The sequence below is a fragment of the Oryctolagus cuniculus genome, chromosome 13 (genome assembly GCF_051225735.1).
Source record: "Oryctolagus cuniculus isolate XC-2025 breed Fujian yellow rabbit chromosome 13, ASM5122573v1, whole genome shotgun sequence".
NCBI classification, from domain to species: Eukaryota; Metazoa; Chordata; class Mammalia; order Lagomorpha; family Leporidae; genus Oryctolagus; species Oryctolagus cuniculus.
The window spans coordinates 110,763,793-110,775,916 of NC_142879.1; the positions used below are offsets into that span (position 1 = coordinate 110,763,793).

Below are 12,124 nucleotides of genomic sequence, written 5' to 3' on the forward strand. Positions count from 1 at the left end.
CCCCCCCCCCCACTTTTTTAAAAGATCTCTTTATTTGAAAGGTTCAGGGGCCCAAGGACTTAGGCCATCTGCTGCTGCTTTCCCAGGCCACAGCAGGGAGCTGGATCGGAAGTGGAACAGCCAGGACTTGAACTGGTGCCCAAATGGGACTTGGCTTTACTCACTACACCACCGCACCAGCCCCTAGCTATCACATTTATGTTTTAGTATGAGACTTGATGTATTTTTTGTTACCTAAGACTTTTGAAAATAATAAAATAACTTTTTGTAAAGATTGATTTGAAAGGCAGAGTTAGAGAGAGGTCTTCCTTCCTCTGGTTTACTCCCCAGATGGCTGCAGCAGCTTTCCCAGGTGTATTAGCAGGAGGTGGATCAGAAGTGGAGCAGCCGGGACACAGATGGCCATATGGGATGGCTGATGTCACAGGTGGTGATTTAACCCATTATGCCACAGTGCCAGCCCCAGAAATGATTTCTAGAGGAACATCGACTAGCCGGTGAAGTTCCAGTCCCGTGAGGCCGTTTCTCACATGAGAGAAGCATTGTTCATCCTACGCAGGACTGAAACTTTCACCCTTGCTGTGTGCTTGGTGGTACTTTGAAGGAAGCTATCACTGAAGCCTGATATCTGTACTGTTAAATGAATTTTTACCTAAAAGGGTACTTCAGCCAAAATAAGCACTTTATATAACTCGAGAGGCCAAAGTTTGGTAAAAATTTCTTTTGCATAAATGCCCTTGTGAAGCCCATGCAAATTATTAGCCCTGCCTGCAGATTTTCCCGAGATGTTCTCTGAGAAAAATTAAGTAGAAAGTAAGTGGTGAGCCACTAATCAAGAAATTACAACAAGCATGGATTGTAAACACTTTTCTTACTTAGGACCAGGTGTGGTGGTCAGTTAACTGATAGAGGAACGTATCTGGGACTGGGGGCGGACATGGTGATATTGATGAGAGCAGGGACGGATGTGGGCGCGGAGACGGTGCAGGGGTGCTCAGGCTCCTTCGGCTTCAGCTCAGAGCCTGACTTGCTCTCCTGACCTGGGAGCGTTGCTTCTTGTTGCTGCCACGGGACTGCACTCTGGACGCTGGGGACTAATCTGTTATTTTAGTTGATCTCTGGGGATGCCTAATACAAGAGTGAGCTTATTTTTACCTCTAACCTTGCATGTTAAACTTTTGTTTGGATGGACTTTGAAATAATAAAAATGTGTATGTATATGAGAAAGTAAACAGTTTTCCAAAGGTAAGTTTTTCTTCACTCTACAAAGTATAATGTAAGTTATTTTGGACTCATCAGTCAATGGTAGTTTTTTCTGTATTTTCTGTTTTTTTGTTCTTCCCTTACAATTCTTAAGTATGAAATAGTTTTGTGTAACATGTTAAAGGAAATTCCTACCCCAGTGTAGCTGCAAGATGCGCAGTAGTGGCCCGTGTGCAGGTCGTAGGAGTCTCACTCAGGTGCTCCAGGGCCTTGTAAGAACGTGAGTGCTGGGGTCCAGTTTCCCAGTTCTGTGAGTCTGGCTCTGCTTGTGATGGAGCTCAGGACTTGATGCTCTGTTGAGTTTTACTGTCTGCCGGGAGGGATCCTGAGCCCTGTTTGTGGAACAGCTGGCTCAGCTGTTCGCTTGGTGTCTTGCAGGCACCAGTCTTGATGTCGTGTTTCCCGTCTGCACCAAGTCCTGCACCCTGGCACGGCATTGTGGGACTCTTCGATGATCACGCACTGCCTGCCTGGTTGCCTCTCCACACCTAAAAACTTCTAAAATATAAAAATTTCTATGTGAATATGCCATTCTTTTTCCTACACCTTGACTTGATCTCTGTTTACTATGAAGTTATCACTAATGTCAGTCACTTTTTTCTATATCAGAGTGCTTATTTTCCTGTCTTTTCATCCACCAAACTGTATGCTCTTTGAGAGCAGGATCGTGGTGGTTAGCTTTCTGCTTAAGCATTGCTGGCAGTGTTTTTGGATTTTGAAAATGTCTTTTTTAGGCCAGCGCCACAGCTCACTAGGCTAATCCTCCGCCTTGCGGTGCCGGCACACCGGGTTCTAGTCCCGGTCGGGGCGCTGGATTCTGTCCCGGTTGCCCCTCTTCCAGGCCAGCTCTGCTGTGGCCCTCCTGGGCAGTGGAGGATGGCCCAGGTGCTTGGGCCCTGCACCCCATGGGAGACCAGGATAAATACCTGGCTCCTGCCATCGGATTGGTGCGCCGGCCGCAGCGGCCATTGGAGGGTGAACCAACGGCAAAGGAAGACCTTTCTCTCTGTCTCTCTCTCACTGTCCACTCTGCCTGTCAAAAAATAAATAAATAAATAAAAAATTAAAAAAAAAAAAAGAAAATGTCTTTTTTAAAGATTTATTTGAAAGAGTTACACGGACAAAGAGAGGCAGAGAGACAGCGTGGTCTTCCATCCACTGGTCAACTCCCTCACTGGCTGCAGTGGCTGGAGCTGCGCCGATCTGAAGCCAAGAACTTCTTCAGAGTCTCCCACGTGGGTGTAGGGGCCCAGGGACTTGGGCCATCTTCCACTGCTTTCCCAGGCCATAGCAGAGAGCTGGATCGGAAGTGGAGCAGCCGAGACTTGAACCGGCACCCATGTGGGATGGCAGAATGCAGGCAGCAGCTTTAATTGTTATGCCACAGCGCTGGCCCGAAAGATGTCTTCAGTTTATGGCCTGGAGTCACTTGTGTGGTTGGCTTGAGGCTTGATTGTAGTTCTCCTTCCCGGAGTCCAGCATTGCATTAGGCATGTCTCCTGTGATGCTGAGGGATAGCAGTTGTGTCCTGAGCATAGCTCCTGGCAGTGGGACGCGTGGCTCCCTTACCACAGGGGAAGCTAAGAATCCCTCCTTGATCAGGCACCTTTGTATCCAGCAGGGGGTTCAGAGTTGGGCAGAACTGATGCTTCCACAGAGAGGAGGGGTCCCGGTTGCTGTGCGTTGGCTGCCGTGGAAGGAGGGCGTTGCCCAGGCAGCCTCTGCAGGAAGGACTCAGTGAGCAGAACCGGCAGCACACAGCTTCCATGTCATTCTCTGTGCTATCTGGATGGATAAAATAGAAACGACTTCTTAAAATGACTAACACTGTCTTGACTTGCAAAATAATACTACATGATTTTATAGCACTGTAATTTTTTTTTTTTTTTAGGGTGAAAATCCTATTTATAAGAGTGCTGTGACAACTGTGGTCAACCCCAAGTATGAGGGAAAATGAGCACCCTGCCGACTCAGCACTGACGGGGCTGTTTTCACAGTCACAGCCAAGGAGCTCCATGGTCTTACGCGGTGCAGGCTTTGAAAATGTATAGTATGTATAATTTTTAAGGATTTTTTTTATTTTGAAAATAATGTTATAATCCATGCCGGGACTGACAGAGACTTGAGACAGGGTTGCTCACCTTGTCAGCCAAGGTCACGTTGTGCCTTCTGACCCTTTCTTCCTGGACTGTTGAATCAAGCTCTCACGGGGTTGGCGATGCTTCTCGGGTGATTGAAAGGGCAAGAGTTAGGGTAATGAGCATGGTGAGAATTTCTGTTAATCATGTGTTAAAATGGAGTTTTAGCTTTACAGGTATGTCAGCTTTCAGTTACACAGATTCCAAAGTAAATGTTCCACTAGCTAGTTTAGGATTGTTTGTTACAAATCTGTTATTTTGCCACCTGCCTTTCAGCCGTGACTGATGACATATCTGAAAGATAAGTGTGTTGGGAGTTAGTGGTACAAAGCGGCTTTGAGATGGTTGATTTGCAAAGGCCATGGGAAAGATTCAGAGAGTTAGGAAGGAAAAACAAATAGCTTTAAAAACCTGTGTGCCATTTACGAGTTACTTAGTCATGGTAACTTTATGCCTTCTCTTTATAAATCAAGCCCTGGATAAAAATACTACAGAATTTTCTGCTCACGCGTCCTTGATTTAGCACTGTCTACACAAAGGCCGTAACTTACGTAGCATTTGCTGAATGGGGACCTTTTGCATTGAATTTATTTTGTTGTTTTTAGTGCCTGGTGCTTTTTATTGCCTCTTCTAATCTTGCAGTGTATGTTTCCATTTTGGGGTAAGACTTTTCCTTTGAAGCGGTAGCTGTGATTTGCTGTTGGTCCTGTAGCTTGTGCGGCAGTCCTCTCTCATGCAAGCGTTACTTCAGTTAGCGCCACGGCCACGGCGACCACTGTATTTACTTCTCACTGCTCGAGTTGCCTGTCACCTTCTTGTTTTAAGTGCCTTTTAATTTTAACAGTTCACTTTTTACAGTGCTATTTACTGAAGTTATTTATTAAATAAAAAACCTAAAATACTTGAATTGGATGTTTTGGCTCTGTGTTGACATATTGTGTCAGTTTATGCGTTAGTTGAGGAACAGTATTTCTGACTGGTGCTTTTCATGTAAGACACATAATTCTTAGTTTCCAAAAAAGATGTGCTGCAGACTAAGACTCTCGGGCTTTGCAGACACCACGACGCAGCGAGCAGAGCTAACGCTCTGACGTCACTGTAGCACTGCAAAGCTCGTTGTATTTAAGATGAAATTAGGGAAATGTTTATTTTCAGTTGGATTGGTTTATTTAAAAGTATCCGCCCTTGAAAAGTGTGTGTGTGAAGCTGATGCTTCCTGGAGCATACAGATGTCAGAAAGGCTGGGTGAGGACGACGTGGAAGCTTTCGGCCTCACTGGCCTCTCACGTGACACTTACCTGAGATTCTTTGTAATGATCCAATTGAGTTCTTTTGACCAAAGCATTTTTGAGGTAAGAATTCCACATTTTTACAAGTCTGTAAGTTCTGTGAGAAAAATGACAATCTTGTTTATTACTCTGTATCACCGTTTTTCAAAACCTATGCTTCTGTTTAGCTTCATTCAGTTTATTCTGCCCTAGACACGATCACCTGATGAACTACATATCTCTGAGCTTTTTAAATAAATACAATAAAAATGAAGCCTATTTCCCATATGCACTTTTTTCTCCGACCTTTGTCCTTGAGATGGAAATACAGTGGAATTTGATTTTATATAACAATTATAATACATAAAAACGTTTGTGGAAATTCCTTTGTTGGTGGAGATATTGTTTAAAACATTAACATTTGAATAATTATGGGATTGAAACTTAATTTCAAAATAAAGATGGATAATTACATATTCTACACATGGACACACTCCACATAGAGATACTTTGACGTCAAATAAAACTCACTGGAACCAGTGTTGTGGTGTAGCAGATTAAGCCACTGCCTGTGACTCTGGCATCCCTTATAGGCACCGGTTCAAGTCCCAGCTGTTTGACTTCCAATCCAACTCTTTGCTAGTGTGCTGGGGAAAGCAGTGGAAGATGGCTCAAGTGCTTGGGCCCATGCACACAGGTGGGATACCCAGAAGAAACTCCTGGCTTCGGCCTGCCCCAGCCCCTCTGGGGAGTGAACAAGTGGGTGAAAGATTTCTTTCTTTCCCTCCTTCTCTGCAACTTTGCCTTTCAAATAAATAAATATTGGAAAACAAAAAAAACTTTTTTCAGAAAAAGTCTATTTATTTGAAAGGCAGAGCAACAGAGAGAGAGCGCGTTCATTTGCTGGTTCACTCCCCAAATGCTGGCAACAGCCAGAGCTCGGCAAGGCCATTGCCAAAGCCAAGACCCATCCGGGTCTGCCTTTGGGTAGCAGGGACCCAAGCACCTGGGTGTTACCTGCTGCCTCCGACCACGTGCATCGGCAGGAAGCTGGGTGAGAGACGGAACTGGAACTCCATCAGGCGCTCGGTAGGGGACAGTGGCTTAACTGCTGCACCACAGTGCCTGCCCCAGAAACATTACCTCATGATCTCCATGCAACACCTTACAATCACGTGTTCTGAAAGTTCAAAAGCAATTATTTCTAAACAATATCGTAAGAATTTTATGAAATATTAAGTATCACAAATGAATTACTTAATTACCACTGTCCTATTTTGAGAGAGAGAAAGATGCCAGTGTTGCAGGTGGTAGCTTAACCCAGTGCATCACAGTGCCAGCCCTGATGTTTCTGTCTGGTTGCTGGATTTGACAGCTTCATTTGTACAGGCTCCTGTTTGTGGATTCACCATTGTGTGCGTAGAACAGTGTCAAGCACGGAGTGAGTGAGTGACCACAGAGTAGTTCTTCAGTAGAGGGACTAGTGTCCATAGTTTGTGCCACCTGCTATTAGTCAGCTGTTTGCTGCTTTAAAGTAGGTGAGAGGAGTTCTTGACTTATAGTTTGGAGGCTATCAGTTTAAGATCAGGTGGTGACCGCATTAATGTCCTATATGGTGGGATGTGTGTGGAGGGACAGTAACACAGTGAGCCAGGAAGCAGACAAGCCAGGCTGGACTTGGCTCCAATGGCCAGCCTTCTCTTGGGAGCCATCTTTCCAGGGCAAGCTCCCAACTGGGCCACCTCCCAGATGTTAAAATTAGATAAATTTTTATCCTTTACTCATTAACTGTTTAAACTCCTCATGAACCGGGGGGACACATTCTGTTCAGGACGTAACACACATCCACCCACCTGTCGGCACCTGCAGTGACAAGCTCTGCCCGTCTTCCCCTCCTGTGACCTGCATGTCATCCCCGCTCGTCTGCTGAGAGCAGCAGTTCCTCTCCTCTCCTGCATGACTGTTCCTCAGTCCCATCAATAAGCAACATGCTGTACTCACCATCAGTTTTCTCTTCCCTGAATTGGTTAACCCTTGTGTCTGTGGCCAACTGATTTTTGATAAGGGTGCTAAGTCCATTCAAGAGGCAAACCAGAACAGGTGGTGCTGGGATAACTGGATTTCAACGGAAAAGAAGAATTTGGACCCCCACCTTACACCAGGTTCAAAAGTTAATGCAAAATAGTGCAGTGACCTAAAAAAGAAAAAACATAGGAATTCGATCTCGAAGACTGTAGTTGGTGATGGGTTCTTAGATAGGACATTAAGGTGTGAGCAACAAAGAAAAAACAAATCTGACTTCATGAAACTCAAGAACGTGTGCACAGCGATGTAAGCACAGGTGGGAGAGGTGTATATAATGAATGCCCAGTGGGAAATGAGAAAGGAACCAAAATAATTCCCTACCAAAGTCGACTAAGGGGCTGGTGGTGTGGTGTAGTAGGTTAAGCTGCTACCTGTGACACCAGCGTCTCATATGGGTGCTGGTTTGTGTCTCGGCTGCTCCACTTCCTATTCAGCTCCCTGCTAATGTGCCTGGGAAAGCAGCAGAGGATGGCCCAAGTGTTTGGGCCTCTGCTACTTGAGAGACTTGGATGAAGCTCCTATTGTAGCCATTTGGGGAGTGAACCACTGGATAACCATCTCTCTTTAACTTTGCCTTTCAAAGAAATAAGCAGATGTTTAAAAAGTCAACTAAACACAAAAGGAAGTAATGCAGAAAGACAAAAAGTCTAAGATGCAATTACAAAATGACAAGTCCCTCTTATCAACAGTGACTTTACATTCAGTGGATTACACTCCCCAGTGAAAAGGCAGGGGCTGCCAGAAGGCACAAAGCCAGAATGCGACCGGTGACGAATCATGTGCTGTCTGTAAGAGCCACTCCAGACTCAGTCACACGTATGTGAGTAAAAGGATGGAAAAAAATACTCCATACACAGTAACGAGAGGAGCAGAGATGGCTCTGCTATTATCAGATGAAATAAACTCTTAAGTTAAAACCTGTTAGAAGAAGAAAGGACATGACCAATTGACAACAGGATCGATATAATTATAAATATATACACCAAAACACAGGAAGCTATGACAGAACTGAAAACAGAATGGCAGTTATACATTAATAGTTGGAAAATTCAGTAGCTAACCTTCACTGATGGGTATAACATAAAACAGTAAGGAAGTAGAGGAATTAACAACACCCACGAAATACAGCTAAACATACACATATGTAAGACTTCACCCAGTAATACCAGAATATACATTTGTTTCACGTGTACATGGAATGCCATCCAGGAAACACTATATGTGAGACTGTAATGTAAATCTCAGTAAAGACTCAGCAAAGCATCTCTGTGATAGACTGAAGCTAGAAATCAGTGACAAAGAAAACTGGGAAATTCAGAAACTTGAATAACCAGAGGGTCAGGGAAGAAACCACAAGGGAAACTGGGAAGTACTTGGGGACTAATGAAAATGAAAAGCATACTAAAATGGGGTGCAAAGGCAGGGCTGAGATGGGAATTTATATTTGTCAATATCTGCATCAAATGAGGACCGTCTCAAATTATTCATGTCACTTTATACCTGGAGGAACTAGAAAAAGAGCAAGTCTGTCAGAACAGAGAGAGAATAGAAAGGATTGGTGAAACCAAAAGTTGGTTCTTTGAAAAGTCTTAGACAAGAGAGACAAAGTGGGGGCATTGATCATTTAGAAATAAAAAGGATTTATAAAGCGGTGCTATAAAAGTTTCCATGCCAATTGGAAAACTGGATCAAATGGACAGATTGTTAAAAATACATCCGTTACATAAACTAATTCAAGAAAAAAGGAAATCAGAAGAGTTGTATTATAAGTAGGATACTGAACTAGGAATCAAAGCTTTCAACAAAAGTCCAGGATCCCATGGTTTCACTGATGCATTCTGTAAAATATGTATAGATCCAATAATTCTCAAACTTTCCCAAAAAACGGAAGTGGGTCACTTTGTAACCCATCTTTGTAGGCCAGCATTGCCCTGATACGAAGCTAAGTAAAGATACCACAGGGAACAACTGTAGACCAGTATTTTTTGAACATGGTATAAGAATCTTCAGCAAAACAGCAGCAACTCAGATCCAGTGGCATAGTAAAAGGACTGCCCACCAGGACCAAATGGGATTTATCCTAGGAACGTAACTATCTAAATTTTAAAAAGTCAGTGTAATACACTATAAAGAACACCACATGATTAGCTCAACAATGCAGAAAAATTTGACAAAAGTCAACCCTTTTCATGATAAAAACACAAATTAGGAATACAAGACAACTAACAAAGGTCATTTATGAGGAATCCACAGCTACTATCATAAATCAGTGGTGAGGACTATCTCTGCGAGTATCTGGAATGAAAAGGTTATCTATCACAAATTCTTTCCAACACAGCACTGAAAAACTTCCCCAGAGCAATCAGGTAAGAGAAACAGCAACAGCAGCAAAACATTCAAATTGTAAAGGAAGAAATAATAGTGTATCTGCTTGCAGGTAACATGTTGTATGGAGAAGTCTTAGATTCAGCACACATATACACACATGCATACAGACCTCTAAGAAATACATTCATCAAAGTTTCAGAATAGGGGCTGGCACAGTAGCTTAGCAGCTAAAGCCGCTGCCTGCGGTCCTGGCATCCCATATGGGTGCCAGTTTGAGTGCCAGCTGCTCCACTTCTGATCCAGCTCCCTGATAATGTACCTGGGAAAGCAGCAGCAGATGACCCAAATGCTTGGGCCCCTGCATCCGCATCGGACACCTGGAAGAAGCTCCTGGCTCCTGGTTTTGGAGAGGCCCAGCTCCGGCCATTGTGGCCATTTGGGGGAGTGAACCAGTGGATGAAAGACCTCTCTCACTCTCTGCAACTTTCAAATAAATATTTTATTTTTTAAAAGGTTTACTTATTTATTTGAAAGGCAGAGTTACAGCTGAGATAGAGAGAGAGAAGGAGAGAGAGTCAATCTTCCATCCGCTGGTTCGCTCCCTGAATGGCCACACCTAGAGCTGGGCCAATCTGAAGCCAGGAGCCAGAAGCTTCTGGGTCTTCCGGGTGGGTGCAGGGACCCAAGCACTTGGCCCATCTTCCACTGCTTTCCCAGGCACATTAGCAAGGAGCTGGATCAGAAGTGGAGCAGCCAGGACGCAAACCAGCACCCACAGGAAATGCTGGTGTCATAGGTAGCAGCAGCTTAACATGCTGTACCACAACACAAGTTCCTCAAATAAATTTTGAAAAATGTTTTAGAATACACAATGAATACACAGGAATCAGCTTTTAAGAGCAAAATAAAATTCAATTTAAATATAAAAAATAGATAAAAGTCTTAAATACCAAAAACTACAAAACATTGCTGAAAAAACTAGAGAAGATACAACAAATAAAAATATATCCTGTGTTTATGAATGGCAGATGTCAGCACTGCCCAAAGCAATCTACAGATTCAATGTAATCTATTAAAATCTTGGTAGTTTTTTTTTTTTTTCCAAGAAGAAAACTACATCGTAAAACTGGTGTAACCAAAATAATCTTGAAACAGAACCAAGTTGGGAGTTCTATACTTCATGATTTCAAAATTTATTGTAAAGTTATAGTAATCAAAACAGCATAGTACTAGCAAAAAGACAGACATAAAAAGTACTGGAACCTATAGTCCAAAAGTAAATTTTTTCACATATGGCCAAATTATATCTCAATGTTGCCAAAACCATTTAGTGGGGGAAAGGTTGGCCTTTCTGACCAAACATTCAGGATAAAATGGATGTCTACTTGAAAAAGCAAGAAGTTGTTGGCCTTTTCAGTATAGGCAAAAATAAATGTATGAGGTATCTTAAAAGTAAGAGCTAATACTCTGACAATCTTAGAAGAAAATGTAAGGGAACATTTTATAACATGGAATTATGCGTTGATTTCTTGTAATGAAATGAAAAGTGAAGGCAAGAAAAGAAAAATGGATAAATTGGACTTTGAAAATTCGAAAACTTTGTGCTTTATCAAAGGACACTATTCCCAGAGAGGAGGTCAACCTATAGAAGGAGAGAAAGTATTTTCAAGTCATACTTGTATATATCTAAGGGATTAGTAAGGGATTAGTAGGCAGAATAATAATAGAACTGCTTTAAGTGAATCATAGAAAGTACCCAGTTTAAAAATGGTCAATGGGCTTTAGTAATTCCAGAGGAATTAGAAAATAGTCCACAGGGCTGGCGCCATGGCTCACTTGGTTAATCCTCTGCCTGCAGCACTGGCATCCCATGTTGGGGCTGGGTTCTAGTCCCAGTTGCTCCTCTTCCAGTCCAGCTCTCTGCTGTGGCCCGGGAAGGCAGTGGAGGATGGCCCAAGTGCTTGGGCCCTGTACCTGCGTGGGAGACCAGGAGGAAAAACCTGGCTCCTGCCTTCAGATCGGCGCAGCGCCAGCCGTGGCGGCCATTTGAGGAGTGAACCAGTTGAAGGAAGACCTTTCTGTCTCTGTCGGAAAAAAAAAAAATAGTCCACAAGCACAAGAAATGTTGCACAACATCCCATTAGGATAACACAAGCCAAAAATGACATCGATGAAACAAAAATGTTACTCTTATTAGGATGTATGCTATCAGGAAAACAGAAGGTAACAAGGCAAGGACATGGTGTTGGTGGGAATGTAAAATGGTACAGTCACTGTGGAAACGATAAGGATGCTCCTCTAATAACAGAATCACCCTATGAACCAGCCATTCCACTTCTGTGTAGCCAAAAATTCAAAGAAGGAACTTGAGGTATTTGAATACCCATGTGCATAGCAATATTCATAATAGCTAAGCGTGTCCATTAAAGGATGAATGGATAAGCAGATTGTGCTATATACATGTAGGAGAGAATCAGTCTCAAAGAGGAAGGAAATCCTCACGCATGCTACAACACGGGTGGAATGGGAGTACCTGATTCGGCCAAAATCTAGTAAACAGCATGTTTTACAGGAGATGGAGATGAGGGAAATGAGAACTTGTGTTCAACGGGGACAAAAGTTCCATCTGGGAGCTGAGAAATTTCTGGAGGTGGGTGGTGGTGATGGTTGGCTTAAACACATGAATGGTTTTTAGTGCCCTGAATGCTACCATTAAAAAATGTTAAAGTAGTAAGAAACAAAAACTAAAGTAGAACCCCACTCCCCCTTCCTTCTGGCAAAGAGAAGCGCAAAGAGGAACATTGCAGACCTTTCTGCTGTCCTGGCCCATTTGCTAGAGCTGTTCTATTTGTGGTTGATAGGCATAAAGGTGTTTATAAAAGACAAACCTACCAAAAAATGATTAGCCTTCCTGTACTGTGGCTAGGTGCAGTGGAGACTCAGCTCAGATAAATGTCTCCTCTCAGAGTCGAAGTGCAGTCTGGGCTGGACTTTATCTGAAGTTAAACTTCTGCTCTTTGAAAGATAGCACTAGGGTTAGGG

The 12,124-nt window shown here is 43.2% G+C and overlaps 1 protein-coding gene across 4 annotated transcripts in view; it reads left to right on the forward strand.

The window, feature by feature from the left end:
• Positions 1-4,308, forward strand: part of ITGB1 (integrin subunit beta 1) — a 47,368-nt gene extending 43,060 nt beyond the window's left edge. For all 4 annotated transcript variants that reach the window (XM_089312498.1, XM_070056197.2, XM_089312497.1 and 1 more), the window contains one exon: positions 3,155-4,308. Coding sequence is in view for 2 of the 4 variants with exons in the window: in XM_070056197.2 (XP_069912298.1) it covers positions 3,155-3,220 (66 nt within the window). In the remaining 2 variants the exon portion in view is untranslated. The remainder of the gene's footprint in view (positions 1-3,154) is intronic.
• Positions 4,309-12,124: the final 7,816 nt, after the last annotated feature.